General features: G+C 45.9%; 1 protein-coding gene and 2 long non-coding RNA genes across 3 annotated transcripts in view; all 3 read left to right on the top strand.

The window, feature by feature from the left end:
- Positions 1-2177: 2177 nt before the first annotated feature.
- Positions 2178-4248, top strand: LOC144335043 (uncharacterized). The gene is made up of 3 exons (XR_013405478.1): positions 2178-2272; positions 3105-3293; positions 3608-4248. It is a non-coding gene; the product is annotated as an uncharacterized LOC144335043 (long non-coding RNA).
- Positions 4249-4301: 53 nt separating this feature from the next.
- The window catches only part of GPR107 (G protein-coupled receptor 107), an 83971-nt gene continuing 69214 nt past the window's right edge, over positions 4302-19058 (top strand). The window contains 1 exon segment of the mRNA XM_077967789.1: positions 4302-4468. Within this exon segment, the coding sequence (XP_077823915.1) occupies positions 4328-4468 (141 nt within the window). The 5' untranslated portion in view covers positions 4302-4327.
- Positions 11496-18938, top strand: LOC144335063 (uncharacterized). Its single transcript, XR_013405502.1, has 2 exons — positions 11496-12421; positions 18118-18938. It is a non-coding gene; the product is annotated as an uncharacterized LOC144335063 (long non-coding RNA).

Raw genomic sequence — 19058 nt, 5'->3', positions numbered from 1 at the left:
AATGTATTGCTAGGCCCCAATTTGACCACCAGTTTCCTATACTGTCTTAACAGAGGTTTTTGATTTGCAATATCAACCAACTCTTTTTTTTTTTTTTTTTTCTTTTTTTTGACAGGGTCTTGCTCTGTCACTTTATCCAAGCTGGATAAAAGTGTCAAGGCTGGCCGGGCGCAGTGGCTCAAGCCTGTAATCCCAGCACTTTGGCAGGCCGAGACAGGCGGATCACGAGATCAGGAGATTGAGACCATCCTGGCTAACACAGTGAAACCCCGTCTCTACTAAAAAATACAAAAAACTAGCCAGGCGAGTTGGCGGGCGCCTGTAGTCCCAGCAACTCGGGAGGCTGAGGCAGGAGAATGGCTTGAACCCGGGAGGCGGAGCTTGCAGTGAGCTGAGATCGCGCGGCTGCACTCCAGCCCGGGCGACAGAGGGAGACTCTGTCTCAAAAAAAAAAAAAAAAAAAAAAGTGTCAAGGCTTACTCCAGTGTTGACTCCTGGGCTCAAGCCATCTTACCACCTCTGCCTCCTGAGTAGCTGGGACTACAGGTGCGTGTCACCACGCCCGCTAATTTTTGTATTTTTTTTTTTTTGAGACAGAGTCTCCCTCTGTGGCACAGGCTGGAGTAAATTGATGCAATCATGCCCACTAATTTTTTTTTTTTTTTGAGATAGAATCTCGCTCTGTCACACAGGCTGGAGTGCAATGGTGCGATCTTGGCTCACTGTAACCTCTGCTTCCCAGGTTCAAGTGATTCTACTGTCTCAGCCTCCTGAGTAGCTGGGATTACAGGCATGCGCCACCATGCCTGGCTAATTTTTGTATTTTTAGTTAGAGACGGGTTTTGCCACGTTAGCCAGGCTGGTCTCAAACTCCTGGCCTCAGGTGATCCACTGACCTCAGCCTCCCAAAGTGTTGGGATTACAGGCATGAGCCACCGCACCTGGCCTAATTTTTGTATTTCTTGTAGAGAAAGTGTTTCACTATGTTTCCCAGGCTGGTCACAAACTCCTGGGCTCAAATTATCCACCAGCTTTGGCCTCCCAAAGTGCTGGGATTACAGGCATGAGACACCAGCCAGGCCTATCAAGTCTTTTGATAGGAAAAACAAATGGCAATTGTACTTTATTAAACTGGAGAATATTAACCCCTTAATTACTTAAAAGAGTTCTGGAAATGTCTAAACCGATACCAAATAATTATTTAATAACAATAGCACTAGATTCAACACTACACATTCTAGTAGTAACCTTAAGCTGATCCTGAAAAGTTAGAGAAAATAGGTCGGATAGGGTGGCTTACGCCTGTAATCCAGCACTTTGGGAAGCCGAGGTGAGCAGATCACTTGAGGCCAGGAGTTCAAGACCAGCCTGGCCAACATGGTGAAACCCTGTCTCTAGCAAAAATACAAAAATTAGGTGAGCATACTGGTGCACATCTGTGGTCTCAGCTAGGGAGGCTGAGGCATGAGAATCCCTTAAACCTGGGAGGTGGAGACTGCAGTGAACAGACAGCACACCGCTGTACTCAGTCCTGGGCAACACAGTGTCTCTGTTTCAAAAATAAAAAAGAGAAAATAGAAAAATAAAATGTACTTGACCAAGAGAGTAAGGCTAAAAGCCATGCTTAGGAGATCAGTCTTTCCAGCCCCTGCAGGCTTTTTCACTCAATACCTTAAAGCCTAACGCCCCTTTGAAAATGTTGCCAGGAGAAGCAGGCATAACTTGTTCTGTCACTCAACCTGTCTGTTTCCAGTTACAGCATCATGATTATGCAAATAATCTTTTCTTGAAACTATGAAATCACATGGCTAAATGTAATTGTCAAGGTAGCAGTTTTCTCAGAATTTAAGAAGTAACTGTAGAGAAAATGCTCCACAATGTCTTTGTAGTCAGGTTTCCCTCATTCTTATTTCTCTCAATTCCAAAATAATGACTGGCACAATACAGCTTTCAAATATGTGAGAGAAGATATTACCCTTAAACCTCTGGACAGACAGCATTGGTATGACGCCATGTAGTTTACATCATAATACCCAAGTATAAAGAAGCAAGGAATCCTAAGAACCCAGTTTTAAGCCCTTATAAAACTGCTGTCCAGAAACTAAGACAAAAGTCTCCTATTTAAAACTATTTTAATGTTTCATCACTATTATACTATTAAATGGGATTAAGATTCTTACCTGATTTTTTTTTTTTTTTTTTTTTTTTTTATTGAGACTGGAGTGCAGTGGCGGGATCTTGGCTTACTGAAACCTCTGCCTTCCAGGTTCAAGTGATTCTCCTGCCTCAGCCTCCAGAGTAGCTGGGACTACAGGCGCATGCCTTGATGCCCGCTAATTTTTGTATTTTTATTTTATTTATTTATTTATTTTTTATTTTTTTTTTTTTTTGAGACGGAGTCTAGCTCTGTCGCCCAGGCTGGAGTGCAGTGGCGCAATCTCGGCTCACTGCAAGCTCCGCCTCCTGGGTTCACGCCATTCTCCTGCCTCAGCCTCCCGAGTAGCTGGGACTACAGGCGCCCGCCCCTGCGCCCGGCTAATTTTTTCTATTTTTAGTAGAGACGGGGTTTCACCATGGTCTCGATCTCCTGACCTTGTGATCCGCCCACCTCGGCCTCCCAAAGTGCTGGGATTACAGGCGTGAGCCACCACGCCCGGCCTAATTTTTGTATTTTTAGTAGAGACCAGGTTTCACCATGTTGCTCAGGCTGGTTCCAAAGAACTGATTTTCAAGTGATCCACCCACCTCAGCCTTCCAAAGTGCTGGGATTCAGGCGTGAATCACCCCACCAGGACTCATTTTGTTTTTAGTACAGTATTATATTCAAATTTAAAACCAGAGATTCTCAAAGATGACACTTAACTTTAAAAGATAAAAAATACTCCAAAGTAGGCTGGGTGCGGTGGCTTTATGCCTGTAATACCAGCACTTTGGGAGGCCAAGGCCGGAGGATCACTTGAGGTTGGGAGTTTGAGACCAGCCTGGCCAACATAGTGAAACCCTGTCTCTACTAAAAATACAAAAATTAGCCAAGCGTGGTGGTGCAGGTCTGTAATTCTAGTTACTCTGGAGGCTGAGGCAGGAGAATCACTTGAACCCGGAAGGTGGAGATTGCAGTGAGCTGAGATCGTGGCGTTGCACTCCAGCCTGGATGACAAGAGCTAGACTCCGTCTCAAAAAAAAGAAGTTCCCATAAGTTCTAAAAGCAAAGAAAGTTTCCATATAGAATTAAGAGAAAAATGTTAAGACCCAGACTCAGGGTTGGATGAAATAGCATGAGGCAACAGAACACAGTAGGCCGGGCGCGGTGGCTCAAGCCTGTAATCCCAGCACTTTGGGAGGCCGAGACGGGCGGATCACAAGGTCAGGAGATCGAGACCATCCTGGCTAACATGGTGAAACCCCGTCTCTACTAAAAATACAAAAAACTAGCCGGGCGAGGTGGCGGGCGCCTGTAGTCCCAGCTACTCCGGAGGCTGAGGCAGGAGAATGGCGTGAACCCGGGAGGCAGAGCTTGCAGTGAGCTGAGACCCGGCCACTGCACTCCAGCCTGGGCGACAGAGCGAGACTCCGTCTCAAAAAAAAAAAAAAAAAAAAAAGAACACAGGAGTTAAGAGCTTCCGCGTGATTCCCAGCTCAACCTGGAGCAAATGACTTATTTTTCAGAGCCTCAGTTTGCTTACCTGTAAAGTAGGAATAATAATACCTACCTCCTAGCTCATCAGATTGTTCCAAAAATTAAATACAACAAAAGGCCTAACGAATTTCCTCATAAGGGCTCAATAAATCGTATTATTGCAACCATTTCACCTGATACTTGAGTATGAAGCGCTTATTAAAAAAAACCACAGGACCCCTACGGCGAGCCAGGAATTTTTAAATATTTCGCTCCAAGTTAACGCTCAGTGAAATCAGTTCAGTCAGTGAAATCAGTTCAATCAGTGGCCAGACACCGTGCGGCTGACACACCCTATCCTCCGACCCTGAGGTCAGGGGTCCCGAGCCCAAGGTCGCTTCCAAGGCTCTGAGAGGCGGAGGTGAGGCCCGGGCTGGTCTGGTTCGGCCACCGTTGTTATGGCAACCGCCAAGCGGTTGGCTTCATCTCTTTGGGCTAAACTGAAAGTCTGCACGGGGGAGCCAATCGAAGGGCCCCGAGGTGGTCAGCATAGGCCCCTCGGCGACTTCCCAGGTTGCAATCTCCAGGAAAACCACCACAGGCTCAGCCGAGCTAGCCGCCGAGCTGCGCTCCCCGAGCCCTTCCGGCGGTTGCGCCCTTTAATCCCGGAAGTGGGCAGGAGAGGAAGCGGCTGGTGATGCTGGAACAAACATGGCCGCTCTGGCGCCCGTCGGCTCCTCCGCCTCCCGCCGTCCTAGGCTGGCCGCCGGCCTCCGGCTGCTCCCGATGCTGGCTTTGCTGCAGTTGCTGGCCGCGCCTGGCCTGGGCCGCGTCCATCACCTGGCACTCAAGGTAAAGCCTGGCAAGGCCGGGCCGGGGGGCGGAGGCCGAGGCCACTCCCCCGGGTTTTAGGGCAACTTTGGCCCATTGGGGACCTCTGAGCCACTGGACCATCTCTTTGTCCCTGGCCGCGGCCTTTCAAACTGACAGGTGGCAGGGTCTGTGGGGAAGGCGGGTCTGGGCGGCGCTGGGGTTCTGAGGCTGACCGGCAGGGGCGGGAAGACTCGAACTGAGGGAGGGGAAGGGGCTGAACTGTGGCGTAGCCCCCACGGACTCGGCAGGCTGCTCTAAAATCCCTGCTGGGTTGTCTGAATTCCTCACTCATGGAAGCCCGCTCGCCCTTCTCCTTTCTCCCCTCCAGCTTTTATGCTGGCTTTCCTTGTCCGCGGTCTCCGCTCTTCCGTGCCCTTGTACTGTACCGGCGGTTTGAAGGTATTTGGAACCTTAGCCTCAGTTTCCTATTTTGATTTAGGGCGCTCTCTGGAGCAAGACTCTTCGGAAGGAATTTCAAATCTTGCTTAAAACACGTGACTGAGAATTTAAAGCCAGCATTAAAATGTGTCTCTAATCAAAGGGCCTGCTTTTTCTTCCTCTATCCCGTCATTGTCTAGGGAAGAGAGATTTTTGATAAACCTAGAATGATCCCCTGGATCTTGCTTTATAACTAGCAGAGAAGAGACCTCTAAGGCTGAAACGCACCCTAAGGTGGTTCAGCAGGTTACTATATCTGGGAAATTGTCCAGGCGCCCTGGCTCATGCCTGTAATCCCAACATTGAGAGGCCTATGCAGGAGGATTATTTGAGCCCAGGAATTCGAGACCAGCCTGGTCAACATGGTAAGGACCCCCTCCCCAAACCTGTCTCTACAAAAAATTAAAAATTAACCAGATGTGGTGGCACACGCCTGCAGCTTCTGGGGAGGCTGAGGCAGGAGGATCACTTGAGCCTAGGAGATTGAGACTGCAGTGAGCCGTGATTACTCATTGCACTCCAGCCTGAGCCACAGAGCAAGACCCTCTCTCAAAATATATAGAGAAACAGAAAATTAGAGACATAGAAAAGTAAATTGTTACGACCCAAACTCTTGTACATTATTTTTATACCATACAGTCTTCTAAGAAGTGGAACTGTAGGCCGGACGCCATGGCTCACGCCGGTAATCCCAGCACTTTGGGAGGCTGAGGCGGGCAAATCACGAGGTCAGGAGATCGAGACCATCCTGGCTAACACGGTGAAACCCTGTCTTTACTAAAAAAAAAAAAAAAAAAAAAAATTAGCCGGGCTTGGTGGTGGGCGCCTGTAGTCCCAGCTACTCAGGAGGCTGAGGCAGGAGAATGGCGTGAACCCGGGAGGCGGCGCTTGCAATGAGCCTAGATCCTGCCACTGTACTCCAGCCTGGGCAACAGAATGAGACTCTGTCTCAAAAAAAAAAAAAAAAAAAGTGAAACTATAGAAAGTTTGTCTTGTAAAAACACATCGTTTTAGCAAACTATGAAGCATTATATTTTGTTAATGTAGAATTAAAGAATACAGAATGAAATTAAAAACCTGACATGACTGGGCGCGGGGGCTCAGGCCTGTAATTCCAGCACTTTGGGAGGCCGAGGTGGGCGGATCACCCGAGGTCAGGAGTTTGAGACCAGCCTGGTGAACATGGCGAAACCCGTCTCTACTAAAAATAGAAATATTAGACGGGTATGGTGGTACATGCCCGTAGTCCCAGTTGCTACTTGGGAGGCTGAGACAGGATAATTGCTTGAACCCAGGAGACTGAGATTGCAGTGAGCAGAGATTGTTGTGCCATTGCACTCCAGTCTGGGCGAAAGAACGAGACTCTGTCAAGAAAATAAATAAATAAAAGCCTGACGAGATCCATACAACCATGCTTTTTGGTAACAACTTTTGTTGTTTGTAAATAAAAATTATCCTGATTAAAATGGTTCAATCACAGGGGTGAGGGTGGGGTAAGTGAATTTTGGCTCTTTTTGAGAATCAATTGAGAGCTATAGAACCTGTCTCCAGAAAAGTACGTGTAGAAATGTAGACAAAACTAGGCCAGGCGCGGTGGCTCATGCCTGTAATCCCAGTACTTTCGGAGGCCGAGGTGGGTGGATCACTTGAGGTCATGAGTTCGAGACCAGCCTGGCCAACATTGTGAAACCACGTCTCTACTAAAAATACAAAAATTAGCTGGGCGTGGTGGCGGGTGCCTGTAATCCCAGCTACTTGGGGGGCTGAGGCAGGAGAATCGCTTGAACCCAGAGGAGGAAGTTGCAGTGAGCCGAGATTGCGTCCCAGTACTCCAGCCTGGGCGACAGAGGAAGACTCCATCTCAAAAAAAAAAATAAATAGGCCGGGCACGGTGGCTCAAGCCTGTAATCCCAGCACTTTGGGAGGCCGAGATGGGCGGATCACAGGGTCAGGAGATCGAGACCATCCTGGCTAACACGGTGAAACCCCGTCTCTACTAAAAAAATACAAAACACTAGCCGGGTGAGGTGGCGGGTGCCTGTAGTCCCAGCTACTTGGGAGGCTGAGGCAGGAGAATGGCGTGAACCCGGGAGGCGGAGCTTGCAGTGAGCTGAGATCCGGCCACTGCACTCCAGCCTGGGCGACGGAGCGAGACTCCGTCTCAAAAAAAAAAAAAAAAAATAAAATAAATGAATAAATAAAATAAAATAGACATCCTAAGTCAGGGGTGTCCAATCTTTTGGCTTCCCAGGGCCACATTGGAAGATGAAAAATTGTTTTGGGTCACATATAAAATAGACTAACAGTAACCATAGCTGATAAGCTTAAAAAAATTATGAAATAATCTCATAATGTTTTAAGAAAGTTCACAGGCCGGGCGCGGTGGCTCCAGCCTGTAATCCCAGCACTTTGGGAGGCCGAGGCGGGTGGATCACGAGGTCAGGAGATCGAGACTATCCTGGCTAACATGGTGAAACCCCGTCTCTACTAAAAATACAAAAAAAAAAAAACTAGCCGGGCGTGGTGGCGGGCGCCTGCGGTCCCAGCTACTTGGGAGGCTGAGGCGGGAGAATGGCGTGAACCCAGGGGGCGGAGCTTGCAGTGAGCCGAGATCGCGCCACTGCACTCCAGCCTGGGAGACACAGCGAGACTCCGTCTCAAAAAAAAAAAAAAAAAAAAAAAAAAGTTTCACAAATTTGTGTTGGGCCGCAGGCATCCTGGGCAAGCTTGTTCTGAGTTCTTGCCCAAGGAAATGGAAATCATTTGAAGAGAGCCTGTCAGAGCAGCAACTTTAGATTGTCTGTTTTGCTTGAGACTGAGTGAAATAGGATACTTGATCAGATTAGAGACCCATAATGGCAAGGATAACATGAAGAGGTCACTGAGCACCAGGTATATGCATTGATCTCTTAAAACCTGGCTGGTGCTGGTGGCTCACGTCTATAATCCCAGCACTTAGGGAGGCTCATTTGAGGCCAAGATTTGGAGGCTGCAGTGAGCTATTATGGCGACACTACACTGCCGCCTGGGTGACAGGAAAGACCCCCATCTCAACAACAGCAACAAAATTAGCCAGACGTGGTGGTGCATACCTATAGTCCCAGCTACTAGAGAGGCTGAGGTGGCAGGATCCCTTGAGCCCAGGAGTCAGAAGCTGTAGTGAGCTATAATGGCATCACTGTATTCCAGCCTGGGGGACAGAGTGAAACCCTAGTTCTTAAAAAAAAAAAAAAAAAAAGACAAAGCAAAACAAACTTTTTATTGTGGAGAATTTCCAATGTGCTAAAGTAGATAGAATAGTATGATGAACTCCCATTTGCCTGTCACCCTCAATAACCATCAACACATGGCTAATTCTGCCTCATCCCCACATACATCAATTTCTTGTTCTTATTTTTTATTATTTTTAAAATTAGAAATGAGTCCTCTTATATTTTTATTCTTACTCCATGCCACATTTTCCACCATTCTTCTGGCTTTCTCAATCTTCTCACATTCCGTCTCTTTTGACCTTTCCCTATATTCCTTGCTTTTTTATTTATTATTATTATTATTGTTATTATTATTATTATTTTTTGAGATGAGTTTTGCTCTTGTCACCCAGGCTGGAGTGCAATGGCGCGATCTCTGCTCACAGCAACCTCCACCTCCCGGGTTCAAGCAATTCTCCTGCCTCAACCTCCCAAGTAGCTGGGATTATAGGCATGCGCCATCACGTCTGGCTAATTTTTGTATTTTTAGTAGAGACAGGGTTTTGCCATGTTGATCAGGCTAGTCTCGATCTCCTAACCTCAGGTGATCCACCTGCCTTAACCTCCCAAAGTGCCGGGATTACAGGCGTGGGCCACCGCTCCTGGCTGTTTATTATTTTTGTTTATTTTTTTAAAGACCTGTCAGCAGGAAATACTCCTTGCCTTTTAAGAACAACTTTATTGAGGTATAATTTACATACCATAAGATCACCCATTTTAACTGTATAATGCAATGATTGTCAGAAAGTTTACTGAGTTGTACAGCTATGACCACATTCTAGCCACAGAACGTTTCTGTCACCCCATAAGATCCCTTATGTTGGTTTAGAATCAATTCCCATTCCCACCACTAGTCCCAGGAAGCCACTAATCTACTTTCTGTCTCTATAAACCTGCCCTTTCTAGATGTTTCATGTAAGTGGAATCACAGGATAGGTAGGCTTTTTTTTTGAGACGGAGTCTCAGACTGTTGCCCAGGCTGGAGTGCAATGGCGTTACCTTGGCTCCCTGCAACCTCTACCTTACAGGTTCAAGCTGTTCTCCTGCCTCAGCCTCCTGAGTAGCTGGGATTACAGGCACCCGCCACCACGCTCAGCTAATTTGTGTATTTTTAGTAGAGACAGGATTTTGCCGTGTTGGCCAGGCTGGTCTCGAATTCCTGGCCTCAAGCAGTCTGCCCGCCTCAGCCTCCCAAAGTTCAGGGATTACAGGTGTGAGCCACTGCGCCCAGCCGATAGGTAGGCTTTTGTGCCTATCTTTCTTTCTTTCTTTCTTTCTTTCTTTTTTGAGCTTCATTCGTTTTGTGCTGTGTGTCAGTAATTCATTCCTTTTTACTGTTGAATGGCCTTCCAGCGCGTGGATGTATCTTCTTTTGCTTAGCTGTTCACCAGTCGATGGATGTTTGGGGTGTTTCCACTGTTTGGCCTTTATGAATGATGGTGCCATAAACGTTCACATGCAAGGCTTTGTGGGGCCATATGTTTTCATTTCTCTTGGGTGATATCCAGGAGTGGAGTAGAATTGCTGGGTCATGTGGTTTATTTATGTTTAACTTTTTAAGAAGCTGCCCAACTGTTTTCCAAAGTGGCTCTACCATTTTACATCCCACCAGCAATTTATGAGAGCTCCCTTTCTTCTCATTGCTGTCAGCATTTGTCATTGTCTTCCTATATTATTTTAAAGAAAATTGGCTGGGTGTGGTGGCTTATGCCTGTAATCCCAACACTTTGGGAGGCAAAGGCAAGTGGATCACCTGAGGTCAGGAGTTCGAGACCAGCCTGGCCAACATGGTGAAACCCTGTCTCTACTAAAAATACAAAAATTAGTCAGTGCGGTGGTGGGCACCTGCAATCCCAGCTACTGTGGAGGCTAAGGCAGGAGAATCACTTTAACGCAGGAGGTGGAGGTTGCAGTGAGCTGAGATTGTGCCACTGCACTCAAGCCTGTGCGATAGAGTGAGACCCCCCTCTCAAAATAAATAAACAAACAAATAAATAAATAAATAAATAAAGCAAATCAAAGGCATTGCATCATTTCATTCATACATATTTTGGTATTACCTATAAAAAATAAGAGCTCTTATAAAACATGACTACAATGCCATTATAACAAAAATATCCTTAATATCATATAATGTCAAATCAGATTCAGATTTTCATTGGTCATAAATGGATTGAGAAAGTTTTGAAAAGTCAGTATCTAAATCACATCCTTGTACTGTGATCAGTTAATGCATTTTTTTTTTTTTTTTTTTTGAGATGGAGTTTGCTCTTGTTGCCCAGGCTGGAATGCCATGGCACAATCTTGGCTCACTGCAACCTCTGCCTCCTGGGTTCAAGTGATTCTCCTGCCTCGACCTCCTGAGTAGTTGGGATTACAGGCACCTGCCACCACACCCTGCTAATTTTTTGTATTTTTAGTAGAGGTAGAGTTTCACCATGTTGGTCAGTCTGGTCTCGAACTCCTGACCTCAGTTGATTTACCTGCCTTGGCCTCCCAAAGTGATAGGATTATAGGCGTGAGCCACCATGCCCAGCATGATCAGTTAATATGTTTTTTTTTTTTTTTTTTTTTTTTTTGCTAGGGGGGGTCACGGAGTCTCACCCTGTCCCCCAGGCTGGAGTGCAATGGCGCGATCTCAGCAAACTGCAACCTTCGCTTCCTGAGTTCAAGCAATTCTCCTGCCTCAGCCTCCCGAGTAGCTGGGACTACAGGCACCTGCCACCACGCCTGGCTAATTTTTTGTATTTTTAGTAGAGACAGGGTTTCACTGTATTAGCCAGGATGGTCTCGATCTCCTGACCTTGTGATCTGCCTGTCTTGGCCTCCCAAAGTGCTGGGGTTACAGGCATGAGCCTCCACACCCAGCTATAAAATGTTTTTTTAATTATTTAAAAAATTTTTGAGTTTTTAATTACTTTTTCCTATTATTTGTTTTTCTTCTTTTTTTAAGTTTCCACACTTTACATCGAACATACCTTTTTTAGTGACTGCTGTTTGGTGGCATGTATGCCAGTGTGCTTCCTTCTGAAAATACCAGTGTAGTATAATAAAATATTTGATAAAACAGCCCTGGAAAATTCCAGTGATTGCTTTGTCTTTTTTTTTTTTTCTTTCTCCTTTTTATTGCCTCCCTTTACTACTGCTGTATAGATTTTTTTCTTCCTGGAATTTATTCTTTCTTTTTTGGAGAGTCTTGCTCTGTCACCCAGGCTGGAATGCAGTGGCACGATCTCGGCTCACTGCAACCTCTGTCTCCCAGATTCAAAAGAATCTCTTGCCTCAGCCTCCCAACTAGCTGGGACTACAGGCGTGCGCCACCATGCTCAGCTAATTTTTTTATTTTTGGTAGAGATAGGGTTTCACCATGTTGGCCATACTGGTCTCGAACCCCTGACCTCAGGTTATCCATCCACCTTGGCCTCCCAGAGTGTTGGGATTACAGACGTGAGCCACTGTGCCCAGCCAGGGTTTATTCTTTTTGTAACTAATAGGAAAAAAGTAGGTGTCAGTAAATTATATCTGAACTATAAAATAACTTTTCTTTATCCCTTTTTGCATCTGTTTAGTTGCAGAGTAACAAAAATATGGGTCATGTAATTAAGCACTAGAACATTTCAGTGTAAATGAGCAAGAGGATGGATTTGTTTGTGTTGGGTTGACTAGTGTCCCCCCAAGTTCAAGTCTGCTTGGAACCTCAGAATGTAACCTTATTTGGAATAGGGTCTTTGCAGTTAACATTAGGTCATATGGGGTTAGGGTGGGCCCTATTTTCAGTGTGCCAGGTGCCATTATAAAAAGAGGAGAGGGCGCAGAGACATACGCAGAGGGAAGAAGGCCATGTGATGGTGGAGGCAGAGCCTGGAGTGAGGTGGCTACAAACCAAGAATGTTAAGAATCCTGGTAGTCACCAGCAGCTTGAAAGAGGCAAGGAAGTATTCTTCCCCAGAGCCTTTAAAGGGACCGTGGCCCTGCTGATGCCTTGATTTTGGACTTGTAGCCTCCAGAACTGTGAGAGAACAAACTTCTGTGGTTGATTACAGCAGCCTTAGGAAGCGAATGCAATATATACCAATAATCTCACCCCAAAGCTCTACCTTCATAGGAATGTGTTATTACTTTATTTTTGAGTAATAACTTTCAGAGAACATGTTTAGCCATTAAGTGATGTTTGCAACCAGGCATGGTGGCTCACATCTATAATCCCAGCACTTTGGGAGGCTGAGGTGGGCAATCACTTGAGGTCTGGAGTTTGAGACCAACCTGGCCAACATGGTGAAACCCCGTCTCTACTAAAAATACAAATAATTAGCCAGGCATGGATCCCAGCTTCTCAGGAGGCTGAGGCAGGAGATTCGCTTGAACCTAGGAGGCAGAGGTTACAGTGAGCTGAGATTGCGCCATTGCACTCCAGCCTGGACAACAAGAGTGAAACTCCATCTCAAAATAATAATAAAATAATAATAATAATAATTAATAAATAAACCATTAAGTGATATCTGTAGGCCTGGCACGGTGGCTTGTGCTGGTAATCCTAGCACTTAGGGAGGCCACGACGGGCAGATCACTTGACGTCAAAAGTTAAAGACCAACCTGGCCAGTGTGGTGAAACCCCATCTCTACCAGAAAATACAAGTATTAGCCCGAGGTGGTGTCAAGTCCCCGTAGTCCCAGCTACTTGGGAGGCTGAGGCAGGAGAATCACTTGAACTCGAGAGGTGGAGGTTTCAGTGAGCCAAGATGGTGCCCCTGCCCTCCAGCCTTGGCGACAGAGACCCTGTCTCAAAAAAAAAAAATAATAAAATAAACAAAAAAAACCCAGTGATGTGGCCGGGCGTGGTGGCTCACGCCTGTAATCCCAGCACTTTGGGAGGCTGAGGCGGGCGGATCACGAGGTCAGGAGATCGAGACCATCCTGGCAAACACGGTGAAACCCCGTCTCTATTAAAAATACAAAAAATTAGCCGGGCGTGGTGGCGGGCGCCTGTAGTCCCAGCTACTCGGGAGGCTGAGGCAGGAGAATGGTGTGAACCCAAGAGGTGGAGCTTCCAATGAGCCGAGATCGCGCCACTGCACTCCAGCCTGGGCAACAGAGTGAGACTCCGTCTCAAAAAAAAAAAACAAACGGTGATGTTTGTAAGTAAGTAAGTAAGTAAAATCTTTCTTTGCGCAAATACTCTAGAATCCGTGCCAGTCGACCAGGACCCACCTGATTATACCAGCTTTATGCAGTGGATCTTTCCTAATTCATTGGCTGCAGCCTCACTTTATATACTGCTTTCTGAATTCTGAGTAGGGAGGGGTGCATTTATTCACTCCCATCCAAAAGTATCTGGAAAGTTTTGGGAAATTAAAAGAGGATTTTCCTGGCTGGGCGTGGTGGCTCACGCCTGTAATCCCAGCACTTTGGGAGACCAAGGTGGGTGAATCACCTGAAGTTCAAGACCAGCCTGGCCAACATGGTGAAACCCCATCTCTACTAAAAATACAAAATTATCCAGGTGCGTTGGCGCATGTCTGTAATCCCAGCTACTTGGGAGGCTGAGGCAGGAGAATCGCTTGAACCTGGGAGGCGGAAGTTGCAGTGAGCTGAAATTGCGCCACTGCACTCCAGCCTGGGCAACAAGAGTGAAACTCTGTCTCAAGAAAAATAAAAATAAATTTAAAAAGAATAAAAGGATTTTCCTCATCTCATGCCCATTGATAATTATGATTGCCCATTGCGATGATGATGATGATGATGATGATTAGGATGATTAGGATGATGATGATGGTGATAATTGTGCCTCATCTGGGGCCCATTGATTATTAGCTGCTCTGTTCTGGTAAATCTCAAACCTTTCCTAGGCATGCCTCCAAAACTGATCAGTATGAAAAGTTAATGTTTGCCACAACTGGGCATGTGTCCATTCATAGGTTAGCCATGTCTGTCCAGAATTTTTAGTTGGCCATGTGGACCCAGTGGTGTAGAAAAGGAGACAGTGTACTGTCACAGCAGTGTGTGGTCCAGCCCAGCACCTTTGTCTCGGGAGTGAAGGAAAGAGCTTGGTTATGGCAGCCAGCAGCTTACTCAAGCTGACTTGGATGGAAGGACAGGAGGAGAACTGGGAGAGTGTGACACTGAGGGGGATGGTGTTGACATATTTAGTGTCCTTTTAAATCTTTCTTCCCTCTTAAGTATGCAGAGAGAGTTCTAGTATAATGAGACCGTGCTGTGTACGCAGAAAGGTTGAGACTACTGAGCTAATGATAACTGTTTTGAGCTCATTTGGGGAAAATGAAGTGTCCTATAGAATCGAAAATTTAAGTGATAGAAATAGCTGCTTGTTATTAAAGCATCTGTGATAAGTCAGAGACTGTGCTAAATATTTGATGCTTTTTATTCATCGACTCCTCATAGCAGCCCCTTGAGATAAATGTTATTATCCCTGCTTCATAAATTAAGAAAATGGAGCTCTGGTTAAATAAGTGGAGGAGTCAGAATTTGAACCCAGGTTAGCACACCTTCCATTTTACCTGCACTGGGTAAGCTTCCGGTGGGTGCCTCAAGCCCTCAGTGACTGTCTGAGAGGACAGCCCATTTGCCAGCACCTCAGTCTTCTGTGTAGTTCTTCTCTCACTTCATGTGCTTAGCTGGTGGATTTTGGTTATATGAGTGAATTTGACCCCATTCCATTTGTGAATTGCTATGTATGTGCAATGAGCCAAGAATTATAGTATTAAACTTCTTAGGTTAATTTCTTCTACCACTAATAGAAGGCAGCTAATGACTGGTAGCTCCCCCGCCCCCCACCTTTGTTTGTTTGTTTGTTTGTTTGTTTGAGACAGTCACACTCTGTCATCCAGACTGGAGTGCGGTGGTCTGATCTTGGCTCACTGCAACCTTTATCTCCCAAGTTCAAGTGATCTTCCTGCTCCAGCCTCCCAAGTATTTGGGATTACAACGGGCGCCACCACGCCTGGCTAATTCTTGTATTTTCAGTAGAGATAGGGTTTTACCATATTGGCCAGGCTGAAACTCCTGACTTCAAGTGATCCTCCCGCCTCAGCCCCCCAAAGTGCTGGGAATACAGATGTGAGCCATCGAGCCCAGCCATGATTGGTAGTCTTATTCTTGTTTTCTTTTTTCTGTATTAGTAGAGAAATTGCTTCTGGTGCCTGAAGGTACTTTTTGCTTACCTTTTGGATGTGATTTTTGTTTTGATCAGCGGTCACAAACTCAAGGTGCGGTGAGAAGCCAGCTTGGTTTTTTATGTCCGCTGGCTCAGTGAGACTGCGGCGGGAGGGGTAGCGGAAGAGCACAGGCTCCTGCCACAGCGGCCCGTGCTCCTTGCTCCAATGGGTTCTTATTGCACTGGAACGTGGCCTACAAGCGCTGAATCTTGTGGCTTTTTGGTTTTTTTTCCTCTTTTTTTAAATAAGAAAAGCTGGAAATTCATGTTTTTATGTGGAATCCGTTAGCAACTAATTCAAATTTAAAACAAAAGTAAAACATAACACTGTGTTGGCCATATATAACATGGTGTGGGTTAGTACAGTCTGTAGACCACCAGTTGGCGAGCCGAAGCTAGCTAAGTGTTACTGTATTTCTTACTTTCTAAAATTCAGTTTATAAGAAAAACTAAATTGAGGTATCATTGCTGTATTTTTTTTTATGACTGAAAGTTTAATATGAAGTCATTGCAGAAGTTCTGACATTTAGTTAAAATAACAGAATTGTCAGTAAAAAACAACTGGTTTTTAAGTGAGGAAGAAAAGAGCAAATACATCAAAATAGTATATCCTTTTTTTTTTTTTTTTGAGATGGGGTTTTGCTTTGTCACCCAGACTGAAGTGCTGTGGCGCAATCTTGGCTCACTGCAGCCTCTGCCTCCTGGGTAGGTTCAAGTGATCCTCAGCCTTCTGAGTAGCTGGGACCACAAGTGCACACTGCCACACCCAGCTAAGTTTTTGTATTTTTGGCAGAGATGGGGTTTCACCATGTTGCCCAGGCTGTTCTCAAACTCCTCAGCTCAAGTGATCTGCCTGCCTCAGCCTCCCGAAGTGCTGGGATTACCACGCCCAGCCCTTTGATACACTTTTTATTTGGTTGTAAAAAGTATGTGGTAGTTAAAAGAATAGATTTGGGACTTAATTCTGAGTTAGGTTACTGGCCGTGCCATCTACTAGCCTTATGATTTTATGCAAGTTTTAACTCTGAGCCTCTGTTTCCTCGTCTACCAAATGGACATGTTTGAGGCTACCTGCCTCAGAGTTGTAAGAAGAACTTGAAGTGATATATGAAGCTCTTAGTGTAGTACTGGAGACAAGGTCAAGTGCTTGCAGTCTCTGAAATCCTTGGTGAAACAGGCAACCTTTACTGTGGTGTCAGTGCTAATAGAAATGGTAGGGTGGAGATTGAGAATATAGCTGAACCTCCATTGCCTGTGTCAGTGCTAATAGAAATGGTAGGGTGGAGGTGGAGACGGTAGCTGAATCTCCATTGCTTGTCTCTGGTATTATTGTGCTTATGCTGCTTTGTCACATCCTCGTCGCTTGTACTTTCTTCCAGTCTCAAGATATTTATGTGTCTATGATTTTTATAGTGAGGTATAGTTTGCAAAGTCACTTCCATACATACCTTATTTGACATGACACGATAGGTTAAAATGGAAGTGGGGAACAGGTTAGGTGAAGGTCTTGCAGATATTATTGGCAACAGTGCTTGCTTGCTTTTTATTTTATTTATTTTTTGAGACGGGGTCTCACTCTGTCACCCAGGCTGGAGTGCAGTGGCACAATCTCGGCTCACTGCCACCTCTACCTCCCGGGTTCAAGCGATTCTCCTGCCTCAGCCTCTCTAGTAGCTGGGATTACAGGCATACACCACCACATCCGGCAAATTTTTGTATTTTTAGTAGAGATGGGGTTTCATGTTGGCCAGGCTGGTCTTGAACTGACCTTAGGGGATCTGCCCACCTTGGCCTCACATAGTGCTGGGATTACAGGCATGAGCCACTATGCCTTATTTATTTATTTATTTATTTATTGAGACAGAGTCTCGCTCTGTCTCCCAGGCTGGAGTGCAGTGGCACGATCTTGGCTCACTGCAACCTTGGCCTTGTGGGCCCAAACTATCCTCCCACCTCAGCCTCTTGAGTAGCTGGGACCACAGGCTTGCGCCACCACAGGCCGCTAAATTTTTTTTTTTTTTTTGGTAGAGATGGGTTTTCACCATGTTGCCCAGGCCGGTCTCAAACTACGGGGCTCAAGTGATCCTTCTGCGTTAGCCTCCTGAGTAGCTAGCATCACAGGCACCTGCTATTACTCCTGGCTATTTATTTATTTCCTCTGTTGCCCAGGCTAGAGTGCAGTGGCGTGATCTCAGCTCACTGTAAGCTCCGCCTCCCAGGTTCAAGTGATTCTCCTGCGTCAGCCTCCCAAGTTTCTGGGATTACAGGCATGTGTCACCACGCTTGACTACTTTTTGTATTTTTAGTAGAGATGAGATTTCGCCCTGTTGGCCAGGCTGGCCTCAAACTCCAGACCTCAGGTGATCCGCCCACCTTGACACCCAAAGTGCTGGGATTACAGGCGTGAGCCACCACGCCCAGCCAAAAGAAAAAAAAAAACAAAACACAAGTTGAAAGGGTATGTATTTGCCCTTACTTATGAAAGACTTGAAAGAAATTCACCAAAGTATTAAAAAGTTAGTGCCAGTGGGATTGTAGGTAAGTTTTGTTTTGTTTTTCTTTTTTTTGGGAGATAATCTTGCTTTGTCTGCCAGGCTGGAGTGCAGTGGTGTAATCATAGCTCACAGTAGCCTCAAACATCTGGGCTCAAGGGATCCTCCCATCTCAGCGTCCCAAATAGCTGTGACTACAGTTGCATGCCACCACTCCTGGGCAAATTTTAAAATGTTTTATAGAGGTGGGGGGGGGGGTCTCTCTATGTTGCCCAGGCTGGTCTTGAACTCCTGGCCTCAAGTGACCCTCCCACCTTGGCCTCCCAAAGTGTTGGGATTATAAGTGAGAGCCACCGGGCCCAGTCTTTTCTTTTTTTTTTTTTTTGAGACAGGGTCACACTCTGTGGCCCAGGCTGGAGTGCAGTGATGCAGTCCTAACCCGCTGCAGCCTCAACCTCCTGGGCTCAAGCAATCCTCCCACCTCAGCCTCCTGAATAGCTAGGAGTATAGGCACCTGCCACCATGCCTGGCTAATTTTTTTTTTTTTTTGTAGAGATGGGGTTTCTCTGTTGCCTAGGGTGGTTTAAAACTCCTGGGCTCAAGCAATCTGCCAGCCTTGGTCTCCCAAAATGTTGGGATTATAGGCAAGAGCCACCTCGGCCAGCCCTTCACCCCCTTTTTTTTTTTCTATCAAATGTTACTGAATATAGCTCTTTACATTTAATGTTGTATCATGATTACTTTTCCTTGTTAGGAGACGATAATGTGAAAATGGCTCTCATGTCAGATCTAGGTTGAAGTCTCAGCTTTACTAGCTGTAGTCTGCTTGGCCTCAGGTAGTCATTTCTCCTCTGAACTGGTGTCTTTGTCGCTACCATGGGACTGCTTCTCTTAACCACACTAAACTGAACGAGGGTTAGAAATCATAGGTAAAGGCCAGGCGCGGTGGCTCACGCCTGTAATCCCAGCTCTCAGGGAGGCAGAGGCGGGAAGATAGCTTGAGCCCAGGAGTTCGAGACCTGCCTGGGTAATATAGCGAGACCCCGTTCTCCACAAAAAGGAAAAAAAAAAAAAAAAAAAAAAGGACAAAAAAGAAATCATAGGTAAAGCCCTTGGCACATAACCTAGTTCTTGGAAGGCTCTGAAAACTGGGAGTTGTGATGCTGTTATTATCATTATTATTATTACTATTTTTGTTTTGTTTTGCTTTTTGAGAC

The sequence above is a fragment of the Macaca mulatta genome, chromosome 15 (assembly GCF_049350105.2).
Source record: "Macaca mulatta isolate MMU2019108-1 chromosome 15, T2T-MMU8v2.0, whole genome shotgun sequence".
NCBI lineage: Eukaryota > Metazoa > Chordata > Mammalia > Primates > Cercopithecidae > Macaca > Macaca mulatta.
Note: the sequence above shows the minus strand (reverse complement) of the source record. Positions and strands in the feature narration are given on the sequence as shown.